At 41.6% G+C, this 20,831-nt stretch overlaps 2 protein-coding genes across 2 annotated transcripts; one reads left to right on the forward strand and one right to left on the reverse strand.

The window, feature by feature from the left end:
• The first annotated feature begins 644 nt into the window (after positions 1-644).
• XBP1 (X-box binding protein 1) lies at positions 645-5,501 on the forward strand. The gene is given in 6 exon segments (XM_019643159.1): positions 645-932; positions 1,975-2,071; positions 2,994-3,122; positions 3,907-3,942; positions 3,945-4,052; positions 4,371-5,501. Coding segments are annotated over 6 exon segments (1,158 nt in total). The 5' UTR covers positions 645-699; the 3' UTR covers positions 4,926-5,501.
• A 3,376-nt stretch (positions 5,502-8,877) lies between these two features.
• On the reverse strand, positions 8,878-19,429 carry CCDC117 (coiled-coil domain containing 117). Its single transcript, XM_019643161.1, has 5 exons — positions 19,080-19,429; positions 18,343-18,393; positions 14,151-14,375; positions 13,452-13,589; positions 8,878-11,804 (listed from the first exon to the last, which is right to left on the reverse strand). The coding sequence occupies exons 1-5, from the start codon at positions 19,259-19,261 to the stop codon at positions 11,567-11,569; spliced, it is 834 nt and encodes a 277-aa protein (XP_019498706.1). The 5' UTR covers positions 19,262-19,429; the 3' UTR covers positions 8,878-11,566.
• Positions 19,430-20,831: the final 1,402 nt, after the last annotated feature.

Genomic DNA, 20,831 nt, shown 5'->3' on the forward strand with positions numbered 1-20,831 from the left:
ACCACGCCCCCACCCCCATTAAAAAAAATCATAGCATACGTTCATAATAGAAAGCTTAGAAATGCAAAGAAAAATTAAATGACTATATAGTTCTACACCAATTGTTTGAAGCCCTCACTATGAGCTTTAAAATGCGCGATCTCATTTCCTAGACTCCTACTTCGCGGAATTTCTTTGCAGACATTTTTCTAACCCAAGTCCCGATTCGGCTCTCTCTCTCGACTTTTCGCTCCACTCGGGGCCCGAAGTGGCGCACGACATAAAATCTGCCAGGCAAAGGTAAACATCTGGTAGTCTCGGTAAAAATCGTCAGTCTGGAAATTCCTCGGTTTGGAATTAAATCATTCCGGGTGAAGATGCGTCAGCCAAGGGAGGAAATTCGTTTGTTGAGGAAACTCCACCTGACTCTGGAGCCTTCCTTAGGAGCCAAGGGCTCAGCCGGACCTCCGCACTGCGCACCCACCCAGGTCCGGGTCCCGCGGGTCGCCCTCCGGAAAAAATGCCTCCGCACACTGCGGGGAACAGCCGCCGCCACGCTGGACGCCTTGGCTCCGCCCTCGCGACCAATAGGCGCAGAGATCGGCCGCGCGTCATGAGGCTCTGGCCAATCGAGGGAGGCCACGACCGTAGAAAGGCCGGGCGCGGCGGGGCCAAGCGGCTGGGAGGCGGCGGACGCACTCGCGTAGACACTCTCAGGCCATGGTGGTGGTGGCACCCGCGCAGAGCCCGGCCGCCGGGGCCCCCAAAGTGCTGCTTCTGTCCGGCAAGCCTGCCGCCGCCGCCGCCGCCGGAGCTCCGGCCGGCCGGGCTCTGCCTCTCATGTTGCCGGGCCAGCGAGGGGCCAGCCCCGAGGCAGAGAGCGGGGGGCCGCCCCAAGCGCGCAAGCGACAGCGCCTCACACACCTGAGCCCCGAGGAGAAGGCTCTGCGGAGGTGGGCGAGGGCCGGGATCCGGGATCGGATCCGAACCCGGACAAAGGTCTGGGTTCGGATCCGGCAGTGCTCGGGCGCCTTTGGCCTAGCCGGTCCGGTGCCAGCGTGGCGAGGGCGGGACGGGGCAGGGCAGGAAGTCTGGACTAACCAGATCCACTGCGCTGGGTAGAGTCCAGGGCTGCTTTGGCCTTTTTTATTTCCTTTTCTAGCTCATTAAAGATGACTAAAGCTGGGTATGCAAGCACCTGGATTCCAGGCCATTTTGCTGTGTGACCGCAGACCGGTCGTTCAGCTATTCTGAACTTGAAGCCTACTAGCCTCTTCTAGGTTTACCTACTTTTTTGGAGGGACAGCTGAAATGACAGCTGTTGAAAGATCAGGCTGTGAGCTCTGTAAGGGTCACTAGTCGAACCTTCAGTCTGTGCGTCCTTAAAATGGTATTGACTTCATGAGGTCGTCGGGGAGATTGATGCCTAGTCCTTAGTCCTCTGTATTGTTCTTTCAGTGTGCCTTTTGTGATTAAGTGCCTCCTCGAGCAGATGTGGCCCCAGCCATCAGGCTCCTAGGATCTCAACAACAGGGCGAAGGGCGTCAGCCAGCCTCTCCCTTATTTGAGTTGGTTTTGGGGAGGGAGGGTTTATGTCAAGGAGCGATTGCTGCAGCCTTCACTGGATTTAATCAGTCCAGGTTGGATCCTGTTTGAGGGAAATGGAGTCAGGAAGCAACGGGGGAATAGAAAGCAGAAGGGGATATTTGTTATGATGCAAGATGAATTGTATTTGTGTCCAGCCCCCGTGCCGAGGTCAGAATGAGACTTAGGTGGATGATGCAATATGGGAGAGAATAAAGTAGGTCTTCGAGCTAGATTCAAAGAAGGCTCTATTTTTTGTTTTGTTTTATTGAGGGGAGGAGCCTGGAGGGTATTTTACCATTAGTCTACCATATACTGTAAATTATGAAAGCACCAGCTGGCCAAGTTTTCAAATAAAGATATAAATAAGGTTTGAGATGACTCAATGTGGTATGTCCCTTCTGTTCTCAGGAAACTGAAAAACAGAGTAGCAGCTCAGACTGCCAGAGACCGAAAGAAAGCTCGAATGAGTGAGCTGGAACAGCAAGTGATAGATTTGGAAGAAGAGGTAAAAATACTCAAGGCCAAAGTCTTCTCTTTTCTTCATTGATGAATATTCTATTTGCTGCCCATCCCAAGTTGTTTCAGCCCCTTTAGAATGGAATTGAACATGTAATTAAAAGTTTAATCTAAGTTAGGGTAGATAGGTACTTGGTTAAATGGTGAAGCTTGGATAAGAGAAGTGATTGGCCCTCTGGCACGTGGTTGCTAGATCTGTGTCAAAGTTGGTGAATTACAACAATATTTATCAAGTTAGTACTAAGAAATTAGCAAGAGCAGATAGGAAATCATTGCTTAAACTTGAGCCCCTTCCTGGCTTGCCTAAAAGTCCAATAACGGTGCCCTTCTGGGGTCCACCTAATCTTAAACCGTTGCCAGTTACACATCTTGAATACATAAGGATTATATTGTCCTTTTTTTTTGTAACGTATTTTGATTTTATGGTCTACTTTTATTATTTATTATTATTTTTTAAGCTGAGCCATCCTGCTACCTATTGGCAGTTTAGCGGCAGCTCAGCTTGGGCTGGGCATCGAACTGCTGTTGCTCAGAGCTCAAACTCCTCTTGAGTGAGCTCTTAACCAACTGAGCCACTCGGCCAGCCCAGGTCTACTTTTATTATTACCTTCCAGTTGAAGACAGAATTTTTTTAAACATCATTTCTAAATTAAAGCCACAAATTACCTTTTGCTGAGGTCTATGTTAGTTGGAGGCGCTGTTATTCATGACCCCATGAAATGGCACTTCTTAAATATCTTATTTTTAGTAATTATGACCTTGCCTTCTAATACCTACTGTGAACAACTGCATAAGCATAGAGTTTTCCCAAAGGTCAAGGGGAAGGAAAGGAAATCAATTGTAATGAAACTTCACTAGGTGGCTTAAGTGGAATTAGATGTTTTAATAGCCTCTTACGAACTATCTTCCAGAATCAAAAACTTTTGCTAGAAAATCAGCTTTTACGAGAGAAAACTCATGGCCTTGTAGTTGAGAACCAGGAGTTAAGACAGCGGTTGGGGATGGATGCCCTGGTTACTGAAGAGAAGGCAGAGACCAAGGTAAGTATCTCATTTATTTGGTGCTGTATGTGAGAACTGGTTCTAAGTGACATGACATGACCTCTTTAATAACACTTATTTCAAGTGTGTAGTGGATAGTACTAAGTCATAATAATTAAAATAAATTACATGATTTTCTAAGAGCAAGTACTAACAAATGCTGATAGCCAACAAGATGTACCAGTATTAAGAACCAGAGTAAGAGAGCCAGTCAAATCTGACTTTAAGTGCTACTGGAATTATAGTTCTTTGATGAATGTGATGAGTAGGAAGAGGATTCATTGTGATAGTGACACCTCTCTGGTAGAAGGGTGGTGTGTGGCTTTTAGTTTATGGATTATGGCAAGCTCAGTGATAGTGCTTAAGTGCTCTCAGACTGACAGTAGGGCAGTTCTACTCTGTGAAAGTAATATTCAGAACAAACTTTAATTACTATCAAAAAAGACCCTGAACCTAAATTCACTGTAGAACTTCATTAGGAATATTATTATTATGGAGACTATCATTAAGATATTATTTAAGAATATCAGTCCTACTTGAATCTTTAGGGAGTAAAAATGTTTCATTGCATAGAAAATCACAGTGGAGAGTTAGTCTTATCTCCCTTTTTTCATCTTTTCTTGAGGACAACACGAGAAATGGAAAACAAAGGTAAGGGAAAGATTTTAGCTCTCAAGGTTAGTTTTCTAATTTTCTTGCAAGTTGAGACTCACAGCTGCCTGGTAAGCATTTCCTTGGGGATTCTCAGCTGTGTGAGCTGTTCACTTTGGTCTTTTCTCCCCAGGAGAATGGAGCGAGGCCGGTGGCCGGGTCTGCTGAGTCCGCAGCACTCAGACTACGTGCACCTCTGCAGCAGGTGCAGGCCCAGTTGTCACCCCTCCAGAACATCTCCCCATGGATTCTGACGGTGTTGACTCTTCAGACTCTGAGGTAGTGGTTGTTTGGATTTACTAAAGAGCTGTATAACTAGTTAATTCCATCTGTTTGATGCCCGACATCCCTAACCAGAGAGAAGAGGGCAGAAGTTAGTTTGGGTTGGGTCAGAAGTGAACATAGACTACCTTCCTGTTTCCGTGTGATTTAGAACATGGAGTGAAGTGTAGATAAATGGGTGTGGTGGGTCCTGGAGGTCATCCTATAGCATAATGATTAATTTACATTAGGAAACCTCATATACTAAGTGTTCTAGGTAGATTCTCAGGTGCATTCTAATAGTTGGACTCCCATTTAATTTTTTGCCTCTTGCAGTCTGATATCCTGTTGGGCATTCTGTTCAACTTGGACCCAGTCATGTTCCTCAGATGCCCTTCCCCAGAGTCTGCCAGCTTGGAGCAGCTCCCAGAGGTCTACCCAGAAGGACCCAGTTCCTTACCGGCCTCCCCTTCTCCATCACTGGGGACGTCATCAGCCAAGCTGGAAGCCATTAATGAACTGATTCGTTTCGACCACGTATATACCAAGCCCCTAGTCTTAGAGATACCCTCTGAGACAGAGAGTCAAGCTAATGTGGTAGTGAAAATTGAGGAAGCACCTTTCAGCCCCTCAGAGAAAGATCACCCAGAATTCACTGTCTCAGTAAAGGAAGAACTTGTAGATGACTTCATTCCAGAGTTGGGTATCCCAGATCTACTTTCATCCAGCCACTGCCTGAAGCCATCTTCCTGCCTACTGGATGCTTATAGTGACTGTAGTTATGAGGGTTCCCCTTCCCCTTTCAGTGACATGTCCTCTTTGCTTGGTGTAGACCATTCTTGGGAGGACACTTTTGCCAATGAACTCTTTCCCCAGCTGATTAGTGTCTAAGGAGTGATCCAATACTGCCCTTTTCCTTGACCATTACACTGCCTGGACGATAGCAGAGAAGCCTGTGCTTCATTCAAAGAGCCAAAGTAGAGGGCGCACAATCCTAGAGAATTCCTCTGAAGTATTTGTTCAGACCTCACAGGTCACCTCAAGTATTGTCTTTTGTCACTTAGCAGTCCAAGGTACTCAGAGATTGCTACAGTTACAGCTTTTGAAGTACCTTTATCTTAAGGGCAGTAGTTTGCCCTAAAATATTTATGTAAGGGACATTGGACAAGTGTCTTATACATGGAATGTATGAATGGCCTTTTTATCATTTCTCTTCCTTCTCAGCATCCCAGGCTTGCCCCTGATTTTAGGTCTAGTTTGCTTCTGCAAGCAGAGAGAACACCTACTTGAGGGGGCTTCTTTTCCCTCATGTACAGTTCAAGTCAAGATCAAGAATTTTTTGTAAAATTATAGAAATTTACTATGTAAATGCTTGATGGACTCTTTCCCTGCTAGTGTAACTTTTGGAAGGTGCTTTCTCCATTTATTTAAAACTACCTGTGCAATTAAAAAGTGCAATGCAGTGTCTTTGTTCTTTGATTCCTTCTTGGGCCTTGTCTTGTGTTCTGTCTAGGTGTTTCACTGTTTGCTGTGGTAGTGATTTATCCAAAAAGCATGCCACTTTTTAAGGTGACTGAAGGTTTTTTCCCCTTAATTACTGCATGCTTCAGTTTCTGGCTGCCATAAGTGATACGTGTGTGTGTCCGTGTATATCTACTCTTTGAGCAGTACTGTATTTCTGAGAGTTTCTTCAGCCTAACTGACCAATATCACAGCTAGTGAGTGGCAGAGTTTTGCCATACCATCTCATGTGAGAGAAGGACATACCATTAAATATCAAGATTTTATTGCATTTATTAAAGGGATTAAGAGCATTTTCTAAAATTGGGTTGGCCGAGTGGCGCATTGGTTAACAGTTGGCTTGGGACGCCAGGTCTGAGCAGCAGGGACCCAGTTCGGATCCCACATGAAGGCCAGTGACGCTGCGCCCTCAACAGCTAAGATGGTGGACAACAGCTTGACTTGGAGCTAGGCTGCCGTGAGGCGACTGCGTAGGCTGCAGTGGGGCTGGCTGGCAGCTGGCATGAGCTTTTTGTGAGCTCCCATGAGCCGCCGTCCAATGGCCAGCGACCGACTGCCTCAGCCGGGAAGAGCACAATGATAATACCAACATGGGCCAGTGAAGCAAGGTCCTCCACAACTAGACTGAAGAACAAAAGGACAGCAACTTGTCTGTTCCCCTCTCCCAATTCCTCAATAAAATCTTTAAAAAAAGAAAAAAATTGCTCGAGGATTCAGAGGGTGCATCATAAGCACTTGCTATATGCCAGGCAATGTCCCAAGCACTCAAAAGTTAGCTATTATCTCTTTATCCACTTTAGAAGGGTTTTTTTTTAGATTTTGGGGAATTGGAGGAGGGGAACAGCTTTGGGGAATCGGGGAAGGGGAACAGACAAGTTGCTGTCCTTTTGTTCTTCTGTCTAGTTGTGGAGGACGTCACTTCATTGTCCCATGTTGGTATCATTGCGCTCTTCCCAGCTGAGGCGGTCGGTGGCCGGCCATTGGACAGCCGCTCACGCTGGCTGCCGGCCAGTCACGGTAGCTCACGGCAGCCTACACCTTCGCTGGCAACTCAAGGCAGCCCAGCTCCAGGTCAATCTGTTGTTCACAATCTTTTAGATGTGGAGGGCCAAGCGTCACTGACCCATGTGGGATCCAAACCAGTGACCCTGCTGCTCATAGCTTGTGCTCCTAGCCAACTCTTAACCGAGCCACTCGGCTGGCCCCTGGAAGGGTTTCGATCTCTTAAAAGAATTACATATACTTTAGAGCCTGTTTCACAAAAGAATGAACCTATTCAGAGAAAAGTCCTAGAGACATTAATACAACCCCAAAACTAGAGACTTGATAACCTCATCATCCTTCATGGTGCACCTCTTCCTTGGGAATCCGCTTATATGAAAGGACTTCCCTCTTTTACAGACATTATTTCACAATGCCAGCATTCTACGTCAATATTTGACTACCTCTGGGGAAGTAAAAGTGAATGAATAGACAAAAGGAGGTGGGATTCAGAGTCCCAAGCAGCAAGGCAAAGCAGGCATAGTTTGAACCAAGTACAAGGAACATTTGGTGTAATGGGAGCTGTATCCACAAACATACTTGAAAGCAAGACAGCCCAAGATCCCTGGTCACTGAAGTCAGAACCAAATCCTAGCGTCTGGCATGCAAGCTTGCTTAGGTTCTTTAGTTTCTGTATCGTAAATATAAGGACAGTCTCCAGCTGTCCCCGTGATTTGAAAACCTGATCACCTGATTTTCTAGAACTGAAAACTTAAGTGCTGGTAATCTATTTAGGGATTTTGTAGGCAGATGTAACTACAGATGCATTTTAAGCCTCCATAATAGTACAAGCATCTGGAGATTGAGGCTCAAGTAATTTACATTCAATGACATCAATGAAAGGCAGCTGTACTAACAGGAATAACACACAGGACACACATAACCTGTGTAGATTTATCAGGGTTTTCATTTCCTACACAAATGGGTGAAGATTACTAAACACTTTCCTCAGCCTTGAGAAAACACCTGGTAAATAAGGATGTCTTCATACTGAAACACTAAATTGAATGGTTAGAAATAAAAATCAAGACCTTTTCCTCCAAAACATGATTTCTATTAAATGTAGAGGGTTATCCATAATCGAGATGAAAAGAATCAGGTGACAGATGCCTGCACGCCATTTCCCTGGGCTTTGTAACACCAATCTATGTATTTCCTTGCTTTTCTATGTATACTACTGGAGCAGACATAAAGTAGGCACAGAACTGTAGGCAGAAGGTAATACTGCCTACTCCAGGAATATTTTATGGCATCAGTTAAATTCTAATCTCCTAAGAACTAAATCTTTACCATGACTTCTAATATTCATTAAGGGACAGGAAGACTGGCTTGTTTACCCATTAATCAGTTGTTCAAAGACACCATCATCATCTTGTTGGAGCTGAGTCTAACACTATATTCTAACTGCATACAGTTCAACTCTAAAATGCTACTGGTAGAATATTTGAACCAAACTGATATACACAAAACTCTATTCCCTCAAGGAATTTAATGTTATACTGCCTGAACCACACTTTATTGTACATTTCAATGAAATCTAAATGACATTTTAGGTATTGCTGCAAAAAAACTAAAACCACTGGTCAAGTAGGAACACTGGACCTGGTGAGTTGGATTATAATACTAACTTGTCACTGTCTACTAAGGTTTTAGTTTCCAAACCAGTAAAATAAAGAAATTAGATAACTTAGCTGTGATTTCCAAATTTTGGTGAAAAAAATATCCTGAGTTTTCTGTAACTGCGACCCAAACCTAACTCTGCCTGTCCACAAATCAGGGATACACATTTATTAACAACAGTTGTAAATATGTAGGCAATACTGCCACCCAGTGATCTGTCAACTCTTAAGAAAGTAAGGACTATGTAACTGAACAGCATGCAATTTTCCTATTCCTTATTTTTAAAGGTCCCAAACCTATAAGAACAACAACTGTAAATTATATATACCATTTTCGTCTCCATATTTGAACGTTTTTGAAGATTCAGTTGCCACTGCCATCTGAATACTGGTAATCACCATTGCCAATCAATGCTGTTGATTGACAACAGCAGTGAATTGCTAAGTAGAGTGGAAAGCATTCTGTGGGTTTTAGAATGGCAAAACACCATCTGCCTGTTTTGGAAACAGCAATTCATTTATGAAATTTACCTTTAACCCAACATAATCACCTCTTCAGAATAAAATTTAAGCCCCTCACTGATATGAATGCTGTTTCAAATACAATTTAGAGGAAGGTAAAGTAGCCATTTCATTTACTTAAGTACAGGAATACAAATATCTCAAAAAGTCCAAAACACTTATGAAGTTTAATTGAAAACAATAAAATACAGAAACACCAGATTCTCATTTAGTAAAATTGACAGTTTTTCCCAGAACTTTCCTAGTACTGCACTGTTCTTATCACTATTAAAAAAGAAAACCAAGTTCCAGATCCAAAATCATTACTGAACTTATTGGTAAACATTCTTCTCATGGTTTGTTATTTTTCTAAATTTTACATTTGCACCTTTTCAAGAATGAGTCATTTTTTTTAATTTGACTAATATTTGTGAGAACTGGACTGACTTTATTTTAATAAAAAAAACAAAACGCAAAAAAAACCCCAAACACACCCTACTCAAACTCAGAGAAAATATACATTTGTTCATTAAAGCTCACCTGCTTTAGATAATTTTTTCTTTTCACACATCTGTATAGAAAGCCAATGTTTGATCCATGCTGCAAAAGCTGTACAAAATGAAAAGACCTGTTATTCCTCTAGGAAAACCTTAAGGCAAAAGCAAAACCCTTATGCTACAAAAGAAAAAAACAAAGCAGAGGCATGGGGACTGTGGAGTCGGCTCATATGAATAAGCACCACAAGGATGAAGACAGTTTGTACACAAACATATGCAAGAAGTTTAAAAAGGAGCCTTAAACATCCATTTTCCTGCAGAATAATTGTCATGACTCCTGAAACAAGTTGTTTGGATTTTAATTAACAGAATCTTAATTGTCTCCTATATTTACCAATGGTATCAGAGCCTTGTTGGGGGGGGCGGGTAGTGGTGGAAATCTTTCCTCCTTTTCATTGTACAGACCTTTAATCAGAAGCCTGCCCAACAATTCCTATAGAAGACAATCAGTGTGTTTGGGTCCTTCTTGGGAAAGCTGTCACCTCCCGTTTCACCCTAACACTGGGACTAATTCCAAATTCTGGGCAGTCACTTCATGTTTTTAAGTTGTACTAGAACAAATATTTTAGCACGGAGATTTCTTTAAGGCTACAAACTTCGCAAGTTGGTCCCATTAAAAATGATCTAAAGGCAGGAGCTTTTCAAATGGCATGAATCAAACACTTGCAGATTTCAACAGAATACAGTTTACATTCATCTCTAAATCTGAGATTAAGAAACTATTAGCTGGTTTCCAACTGGTTTCAATACTGGTTTGAAGTTTGAATAATTTTACTGTGTAGATATTAAATATTTTGTTTAAATATTAAACATTAAATCTTTGCCTGACTATCCAGACAGAAATAGAGAAAGCAGGAACAAAATGCAAGAGAAGAAACAGTCTAATTAACAGACTTGTGACTTCTACGCCATTTGTAATGGGGATGGGTTTCAAAAATGCCTGGGAGCTGGTTTCTAAAGTTACCTCTGTGGCATAAACCACTGGTTTTTTTCCTACACAAAATACCAGAGTCCTACAAAGGTGGAAAAAACCCGAAAACAAAAAGAACTGGGGTGGTATCCTGTTGTGATGAAAAGGCCAGTATACACTATTACACTCATTTAATAAGTTATAGTGAATATTCTGTAGCACTAAAGAAATTGTCATTTTACTTTGCACTACTGAGTCCTTGCCACACAGAAGAATTCTTCCTGAGAAATAAAACCTTCAATCCTGGTTACCCCAAAGGACACCTTGAGCCGGTTTAGGTCCTCAAGATGATTTCCTGCTAGCAGGAAGCTATCCTCTACTAACTTTTAGGCTACTGCACAATAGTAGAAGCACCAGGCAAATTGGCTATTTCAGTCAATCTCGACATCTGCCCATGTGTTCTCAGTTAATTATTCAGTCATTGTTTCCTAAACTAACATTAAAAACTCAACTTGCTAATACAGGTACAACCTTGTAACTACAGAAGTTATCACCACTGGGCTTAGCTGACACACCACTTCCTTGGGATGACCTAAGGGATGCTTCTCCCATAGCCAATTTGCACATGGGTTACCTCTTTTAAATCTTTTAAATTATCAAAGTTAATTAAGTTGTAAACATTACTGAATAACTGGGCTTATCAATTACTCATATGCAAGGGAAACCAAGGAGCAACAGTAGCACAAGGCAAAAAAGCCTCAAAGGAAAAACCTTTTTTGCATTTTCTTTGTATTTTCATCACATTAGAGGCAAAGAGGTGAGCCACAATGCTACATAGCTACATTGAATTGACAACTAACATCCAAGTTTCAGAGCCTCTATTAAATTTCTTAGGAATAGGCTTAAGCTACTGCTTTCTTCCCTCCTTCTCCCCAATCGTAAATAGTCACCACTGTAAACAGAGCTCATATTTACAGATGAAGTTGTGACTCAGGGTACAGTTGCAGTAGGAGTATCCTTTCTTAATACATCTTTTCCAATTCAAGTGTCTGAGTATTCTCCAAGTATATGAATGGTTTAGACAATGTAACAGATGACTTAAGTCACCCTTATACATAAAGCTTCTATACTTGCCTTTGCAGACTGTCACCTCACATTAATAATCCCTCTAGAAAACAGCTTTCCCTTGAGACAAGCTTCCTTGGCAAAAAGATGAATTCAAGAAATGGCTACCCAAAATGAGAGTCCCACCCCAAATCACAGGTGGAGATATTATTATTACACCCGTTTCATAAAACTTACAAGTCCCTATACTATATACGTAGGCTCACGACCAAACATGAGCCTTCTAAAATTTGACAACTTTAGTATAGAAACAAGTTTCTAGAGTTCCATCTCCTCTTCTGTGCAAGCAGCTGTCTCCAAACTAGTGTAAATAGGCATCCCTGTTCGCCGAGGTTCCAAGAACAGTTCAGTTCTGCTAGGGAAGGCAGTGCCAGCAGTGGTATGCTTAGTTTGGCTCTCTCCTGTGTAGTTCTTAGCATTAGATGACGGCTTTGGCTTATCAGAAAGGAGTTCAGGGAGAGGTTTCCAGAGCACAAGCTCCATGGAAGGACGGCTCCTAAGACATAAAAGACAAATTTTTATCAAAAACTTTAGGACATGAAATTTAAAAATGTATGTTGAAAAGCTAATGTATGCTACCTAATATGTAGAGTTAGGAACTGATGGCATCAAAATAGGAGATTTATGACAATCCAAACTGATCTTTGGAAAGGCCACTCAAGTACATAAAATTTCACAGTTCTGCCTGTATTTCAACCAAACCAACTAGTTGTACTGATGCTGTGATTAGGAGTAATATAAACACCCAATGTGAAAAATAGAGGCCCTTGATTTAATATTGTAACTTTTTAAAAATTGTGGTTAATATTAGCAGATATGGGCCACTATCTTGTATTAAACGATTATAAATGAAAATGAAACACTGGACAAACACATTAAAAGTATCTCAGTATGTCCTTTGCTTAGTATTGCTATGAAGTATAATGCTTTATGCAGTAAGCCAAAATGATTATGTCCTCAATGCCTGTGTCTGTCCCCTCAGCCCTCCCCCATCCACTAATGGTTTGATGGTTTCTGGGACCCAAAGGCAAATAAGGCAAAATAAAACACAAACAATCAAGAATACCCCCCAAAGGCTAGTTTCCAGAAAACTACCAAGAGCAAGAAGTGCTATGTTTTAGACTGGAGGGCAATGTGACCTCTTGCTCTTGGCTAAACTATTTATCTACCCCAAGGGCTGGGTAGTTAATGATAAGCTTAAGCTAGAGAACTGATGGCAAAACCTCGGTGATCAAACATCAAGCAGCAGCTGAATCCACTGTGGCCAAAGCCAATAATGCCTCATCTACCTAGCATTACTGGGACTGCTGTCCTAAGAGAATTTTTCAGATATCAGACATGTACCCTCACTACATATCAAGTCTATCTGAAGTATTTTCTAGGTAACACCTAGATGGTATTTTATAACTTGCCTACAGCTGATAATGAGGATTTGAGATCATCCAAGCTCAAGGACTATAAGAATTACAGGGCTATCATTAGTTCTTACGTTAATGAGGCTCAGGCTGTGTTTGCTTTCCAGTTTCCTCTCTTCTCCTCTAACTATACTTTCACTCACTAGGCCAAGTTTGTTCTGCTCTCACTAGTGTTTCTACTCTGAAGATCCAGGAAACCAGAAAAGCGAGTTCATTAAACTGTGTCTAAATTAGGGGCAAAATGGTTCTTAGAGTTAAAGGCCTGAGGGGCTATGAGACAAGTGTATGAGCTTTGATTTGACTGCTGGGAGACATTTTTTGTTTGTTTCCTAGGTTTCAATGGTGTTCCTGGATAACTAAGAAAGCCATATAAACAAGAGGTTTTTAATTGTGGTTTCTATATTCTATCACAAGAATTTAAGAGAATGAGCTCTCTCGTTCCCAAATAGAGTATAGTGCATTTCAAGACTTCAAAAAAATCCAGGGATAAGTAAGCAAGGCAGCCACTCCTGCGTACTTCAAACTCATGCTGTACAGCATTTTGCTCACCTCAATGAACTAAGAAAATGTCTGTCTCTCACCTGGGTTAAATACAAATCCTACTATGCTTTCACTTGGCTGGTGCTCAGGAGATGAAGAGAGGGCTAGGATAGGACAGGGAGTGTCTAGAGACACTAAGTTTTCCCTCCAAGATCATAATTAAATGGAAATCAGGAACCAAAACTTACATGGATTCAATCATTTTCTTCGTAAAGACTTCATCAAATTCCCTCTTCAAACCTGTTTTCATGGTGTCAGAAAGGATAAGACTGGGGAGATGGTTAATATTTCTGTCAGCTTCAACTTCTTCATCTTCGTCAATTATCCTAAAGGCAGCAAAAACAGAGAAAGAAAAATTATTTAGTCAAGCTATTACATAGTCTACTACTAATTGGACAAAACTTAAAGAATAACAGAAAACAAAAGCAACAGGTGCTACAGCAAAAGGTCAAGTAAAATATGAGACTATACATGAGTGAAAAAAACTATATACACAAGAGTTATTCAACATTTTATTTAATCAAGTTTTACATTGGACACAATCAAATTTGAAGGATGTGTCCCTGAAAACTCCCATACACCAAAAATCAATATTCAGAGATAATATTGGGTTGTTGGAAAAGTCATGACGTATTTTTTCTACGTTTTTCGTTGCAAAAATGCATCATGACTTTTCCGACAACCCAATAAATGAAAGTATTCTGCACAGTTCTATGAGAAGAGCTTACTTTAACATTTAATGTGCAGATTTTGAGTTCCCTGATTTTTATGGTCTTTCTGAGAAGTTGAGGATCAAGGTATCATCAAATGAGGAATCAGACTTGCTTACAAGAGTAAAGACATAGATAGGAAGAACAACAACCAAAGTATATATGCTGCCCATTTACCTGTCCTCAATTTCCTGAAGCCTTCTCCTGGCAACTTCAAACTGCGGTTCTCCAGTTGTCTGATCCATTTCTTCACAAATAACATCTAACATGCCAGGTGCAGAAAGGCCACTAGTGCATGGATTTACTCCATGACCCTCTATATCCTGATGTGCACAAAGAATCCAGTCATTAGGACCAGCACAGAGCCCTGCTTCAGTTAGCCTTTTCTTTCTTACTGGACAACTGGAAAAAAAATTTTTCAATGAAAATCCTAGTATAAATGAAATGTATATCATCCTTATCTCTAATCAAATTCTTAATGAAAAAACTAGTAATTTTTGACAGTATGTAATTACCAGACGGAAAATCATGCATTTTCTTTTTTGTCATTCTCACAGCCTCTTTTTTTTCTACTGCTCTCTGCCAAACTAGGCTGTACCTGCAAGATTTTGCCTTTTCAGATTAGAAGTATTCAATGTGGGAACTTCAAGTTACTATTTATTTGGCCCTGGATGGGTAAAGTGGGAGTTAAGGAAACCAAAATCACAAAGCAGCAGTTCACTGCCAGCCATATTTTGTCATACTGCTGCTGTTACATCAAACTGGTCATATGGGAAGGTGGTCTGCAGGCATCCTATATTCCCTTATGGCAAAAATATATGCCTCATCAGTTCTGTTCCAACTACTACAGGTGCTGATGATATTGCTGATTTCTTGGTCCTCTCCAAAATATCACACTGTATTTGGCTCCATGAGTTCCTGACTAATGGGGTGCACTATTCTCCCACCTTGCAACAAAAACTATCTTCTCTTCCTAGGAAAATTTATATTTCATAGAGACATCAGAGTTCATCAAATCCAATTTCTTTGTTTTGCAGATTTGGAAACTAGGACCTAGAAAAACTAAAGTGCCCCCTGGGTCCCAAGTGTCATGTAAGATAGTTACATGTGCCATTCTCACTAAAACCTCCAGCCTCCTTAGGAAAGTTCAACTATTCAAACTCTTACCATGCACTAGTATTTGCAAACAGTATGATATGCCCAATTTAGTTGAAAGCTGCCTCAAGCAAGTTAAACAGGCAACTGGCACTGTTCAATATAAGTATTTAGACCAAAAGTACTTTATTGCCTGGGCATCAGCAAGTGCAATTTCAAGACCACAACACAGCTCTGCAACCAAAAAAATTACTTTTTTTTTTAATGGCTAACACAGCTTCTCATTCTCTAAGTTGAAGGTCAAAGAAAGCAGCACAGAGTTTATAAGAAGTTTCTATTGCATGTGAAAATTAACATTAAAGTCTCTGGTAATATGAAATCCAACAAGTAATAATGCTCTGTTGAACCCAGATTTTTTTTAGCTGAGCCATCCTGCCACCTGTTGGCAGTTCAGTGGCAGCTCAGCTCAGGCCGGGAATCGAACCGCTAGTTGCTCAGAGCTCACACTCTTGAGTGAGCTCTTAACCAACTGAGCCACTCGGCTGGCCCCAGAACCCAGATTTTTGATTGGCATCAACTATTACATAACATGTTTAGTTTATAGTTTTAATTCATAAGAAAGTATGAAGAATGTCTTGCTATACATGAAATATTTCTGTAATACCTGGATAGTTTTAAAGTATGTGATGTTTTGGAAAGCAGAAGAAAAAGTTAAAACACATAAGAAACTAGCTAAGAAAAGCAAAATAAATCTAGAGGAAACAGGTAATTTCCTACCACATCTAACAATTCAACTATTAAATGCAACTGAGTATAAGAGCTGGATTCTGATCTCTGACCACCAGCATGATTTGGACTAAATTATTTCAGGCATGTAGATCTATTTTGCAAATAATTGAGATCAATGATTAAGTCCCAAAGAAAATGTGTTATAAAAAACTTCAGAGTACTGATATGAGCTATGAAAGTGGCAGCAGTCTGGGCAGCAGGCTTCTGGGCATTAGACATCCAAATGTCGAATCAATCATCCTCCCAGGGCCTCAATCTCTCTATCTGTACATTAAAGGTGATTAACTTTTTAAGCCAATAGTTTTTACACTTTAAACTTTTTATTTTTAACATTGGAACACTGTATTCAATACATACTCTCTTATAGGGAACTCCAAAAGATAAAAGCAAAGAGGTCTCTGTGTATCCACAGCAATCCCAAGGCAGTAAAGAATATAAATGTTGTATGGACAAGTGGTTTTTAAAACTTAGGCAACTTTCAAATCTACTGTCTTATTAATCTATCTAGCAACAAGATTAGAAAATCCAAAGTTTCTGCTAACCAAGTAAATAAATCATACATAAAGTCAAAAGACAAATGACAAATTTGGGGGAAACACACATAATAAACTGATGACTTCTTTAACAAACATTTCTTATAAATAAGAAAAAGACCAGTAAGCCAACAAAAAACTTGCAGAAACATCAACAATTCACAAAAATTAAACACATATGACTTAAATGAAAATATGTTCAACACAATTTGCAAAATACAAATTAGTGATCTAATTCCTTAACTATAAAATCATATGCTCATAAAAATACAAACATACAATTTAATGAATAATTGCAAAACAAACATCCAAGAAAATAACCTTCTACAGCAAGTGTTTCTCAACCTGTGGGTCGCGACCCCTTTGGGGGGTCGAATGACCCTTTCACAGGGGTCGCCTAAGACCATCGGAAAACAAAAAGATATTTACATTACGATTCATAACAGTAGCAAAATTACAGTTATAGAGTAGCAACGAGAATAATTTTATGGTTGGGGGTCACCACAACATGAGGAACTGTATTAAGGGGCCGCAGCATTAGGAAGGTTGAGAACCGCTGCTTCAAGATATGTTGTCACCATCCCAAAACGGTCCTTTGTTCCCTCTTCCCTACAGGTAAACAGTATTACTTCCTTTTTAAAAAGAATACATGATCACACATGCAAATATGCATCCCTAAACAATGTTTAGCTTTGCATGGTTTTGAACCTTCTGGTTAGGGAATTATATTATATACATTTTACCATTAAGGGACATTTGGATTGTTTCCAGTTTTGATCTATTATGAGCAAGGACGCTATGAACTTTCTTGTATGCATCTCCTGATATGTGCATGCACATACTCAAGAGGGGAACTGGTGGGTTACAGGGTACGTGTGCTTTCAACTTATTAGATAATGCCAAACTGTTTCCCAAAGTGCTTGTACCAATTTACATTTTCATTCATAATATTTGAGAGTTCCTGGTGCTCCATTACCGATCCAATATCTACCAGGAGAGAGTAAGTATCCCATTGTGGCTTTAATGTCCACTTCCCTAAAGAGTGATGAGGTGGAACATCTTTATATTTGGCTGGTCAACTGGATATTCTCTTTGTGGAATTTTTCACTCATTGTTTTCACAGACTGCCTCTCTATGAGATGCAATTTTTTACCTATCAATTAAGTCTAAAGTTTGAAAATACAGTTCTGGTGAGAAGATGGAAAAAGAGGCACTCCCACTGTTGAAAGGCAACAGCTCTTGCATACATTGTACAAAATCCATCCATTTTAAGGAATCCATTCACCTATTTGCAAATATATACAAAGAACTTAAAAACAATGGTCATGGTAGATTTGTTAGTAATAGCAAAAGATTAGAAATAGCTTAGAAATCCATCAACAGGAGACTGGTTAATTAACTAAGCCTTACAACAGAATTCAGTTCCATGGTTGAAAAAGAAATTACGTAGAAATCTATGTGCCTATATGCAACAAGCTACAGGAAAGTAAAATGAAAAGATCAATATATTGCAGTGTGAAGAGTATGTTCTTACAAATGTAAAAAACCAGAGGTATATACAATTATAAGCTTGTAAGTTTTTAAATGATCTTCCACAGAAGAACTAGGAAACAGGTAACAAGTTGCCTCTGGGAAGAGCTGTGAGCATGGAGTGTAAGACTTTTCAATATACGTATATTCTTGTACACATTTGGAATTCTTTTGCTTTGTACATGTAATAATATTCACCTGGCTCAACATTCAAACTTTACAATCGGTTATAGAGTGAAGTTTCCAAACTGACCTGCCAGCCGCCCAGTTTCTTTCTCTAAAAGATAACCAATGTTATCAGTTCCTCATGCCTCCTTTCAGACACCTAATGTCTCATCTTTGCACTTAAAACAAGTAGTTGAGGATATAAAATAGGTTAAATTAAGTGACCATAAAGTGAATAAATGGCACCTGAGACTTACTCATCATCCTCCTGCTCTAGCTTGTGTTTCTTTTTACAGGAAACTGAAACACTGTTGAAACAAACAAAAGAGAAGTTAGTCAATGGAGACTGAGCTTGTGCTTTCAGCGTCCACGCTTTCATGCTCCAATAAGCTTGCCCACCCTACAGGTACCCACCCACCCAGCGGTCCCTTTCCTTGCCGACTGGGATGGATATACAGGTCACAGGGTCAGTCAGGTAAATGTTGGGTGGTCATGACCTAACCAGAGATTGAAATCTAAACTTCTCGTCCTGTCACGGTAACGGGAGATCAATCTGGGGAGGCTCACGCACGGAAAACGTTTTCGGGGGGGGAGGCACTGTGCTAACCCACTTTATTTCCAAGATCTCTAGAAGAACCCATTTCTGTCCCACTTTGCGGGTAAGGAAGCTGAGTGTCCGACAAGCACTTCAAGTTGTTCCCATCAGCGGTCGCGCCGTGCCCGCTAGGGGAGCGAGGCGTGTATGCGCGGAGGACATCCAGGCTCCAGGCGGCCCGGCCCGCGATCGATCCCACTGGACGAGCTAAGTCTCCTCACTTCCAGGAGGCGCAGGAGGGCCGAGGTCCGAACCGGACTCCCGGGCTGTGCGACCTCCAGCGACTTTCAGTTAAGGTCTCTGGGGATCAGTTTCCTCATCTGTAGACTGGGGTTGAGAAGCTTCCCGCGTCCGTCCGCCCGGCCCTCCCGCCCGCCTCGCGTCCGCTCGGCTCCTCACCGTCCGCGAGCCGCGCTCCCGTCGGGGCTGCTCTGGGCGGAGCGGGCTTCCAGCCGCGGGGCCAGCTCGGCGCCGCCCGTCCCCGGCGGGAAGGCCCGACCGGGTAAGGCCGGCGGCGGCTGCAGTAAGTCCGAGCCTCCGCTCAGGGGGAGGCCGCTGAAGGGCCGGCCGAGCGCGGCCATGGCCGGGGAAACGAGGAGTTTGCGCCCGCGTCCCCGGCCTCCCACGTCCCCAGGCCAGGCAGCGGCGGCCACAGCGACTGCTGAGGCGCCCACCTCTGAGCCCGCTCTTGACCTCACGTCACGCCTTCTAGAACCCTCCACTCCGGGCCGCCCAGGGGCACGCCGGGATTTGTTGTGTGTGGAGAGCAGCTGCCGCAAGGAATGCCGGGAGTGGCAGTCCTTACAGACTACAAACTAGATGGCTGCCTCGGCTTAGTTTAGTCAGCTAAAGCTTGACGATGACTCTATCGGGCCTTGAATATATCCCAAGTTCGAATCCTCTGTAGTAAAATCCGATAATAATACTACGTTTCTTCATGAGGTCGATGGGAGAAGTAAATGAATTAAATATCTACCGCCCTTAGAACACTGCTTGGCACATAATACAGATTCATTAAATATCAGCTATTAATTCCTTCTATGTTTTAATATAAATGAAGTTGGTAATGCCTTAGAGGGAACGGAATGGAAAATCAGTAAATACCTCAGAGAACTTTTGAGAAGCCTTTCAGCTTCTNGGGGGCGCATCCAGAGACACAGGCTTGCCAGAGGGGCTAGCAGAGCTTGTCGATTCCAAAAGAGCATGTCTCATTTTTCCCATCTCAGGTAATAGTACCATCATCCATTCCGAGTTGCTTGTGCCAACGTCAATGCCCCTCAGTCAAAGACCTATACAGATCTATAAAAATCTATTATTGAACAAAGGTGTGTTTTATTGACTCCTTGCAGCGAGGTAGTGTCTTAGTAAGGAGGTATTTGAAAAAGCTTAGTCTTAGTAAAGCGGTGTTTAATAATTTGGGCTGTCAGGTGATTTGGGGGAAGGTTCAAAGAAGCAGAGCTTTGCTCTGGAATTAATACTGTCAGTAAGCAGGGATAATTCTATGATTGGGTATCATAGTTAATCTTTTCTAGAAGGTGGGAGGAATGAATATCTTGGTATTAGGTTGGTGCAAACGTAATGGCAATTTTTGCATTGTTGAAATTTGCTTTTGATATTGGAATACATTCTTAAATAAATGTGGTTATGTTATACATCATTTTAATGCTCATTTCTTGCTTTATGTTTTTTGCTAATGACTTATTACTTGCTGCTTATTTTATATGTATTTTAGACTATGGAAATGATGTTAGACAAAAAGCAAATTCGAGCGATTTTCTTCCTCTTTTTAAAAATTTTATTGGGAACAGTGTGTTTTTCCAGGTCTCATCAGCTCCAAGTCAAGTAGTTGTTTCAATCTAGTTGTGGAGGGCGCATCTCAGTGGCCTATGTAGGAATGAACCCGGCAACCTTGGTGTTATGAGCACTGCGCTCTAACCAACTGAGCTAACCAGCCGCCCCCTTGAGCGATTTTCTTATTTGAGCTACAAATGGGTCCTAAAGCAGTGGAGACAACTCGCAACATTAATAATGCATTTGGCCCAGGAACTGCTAACGAACGCACAGTGTGATGGTTGTTCAAGAAGTTTTGCACCGCCGTGAGTGGCTGTCCAATGGCCGGTGAGCTGACTGCCTCAACCCAGGAATAGCACA

Source organism: Hipposideros armiger, unplaced genomic scaffold (genome assembly GCF_001890085.2).
Source record: "Hipposideros armiger isolate ML-2016 unplaced genomic scaffold, ASM189008v1 scaffold_75, whole genome shotgun sequence".
In the NCBI taxonomy this organism is placed as follows: Eukaryota; Metazoa; Chordata; class Mammalia; order Chiroptera; family Hipposideridae; genus Hipposideros; species Hipposideros armiger.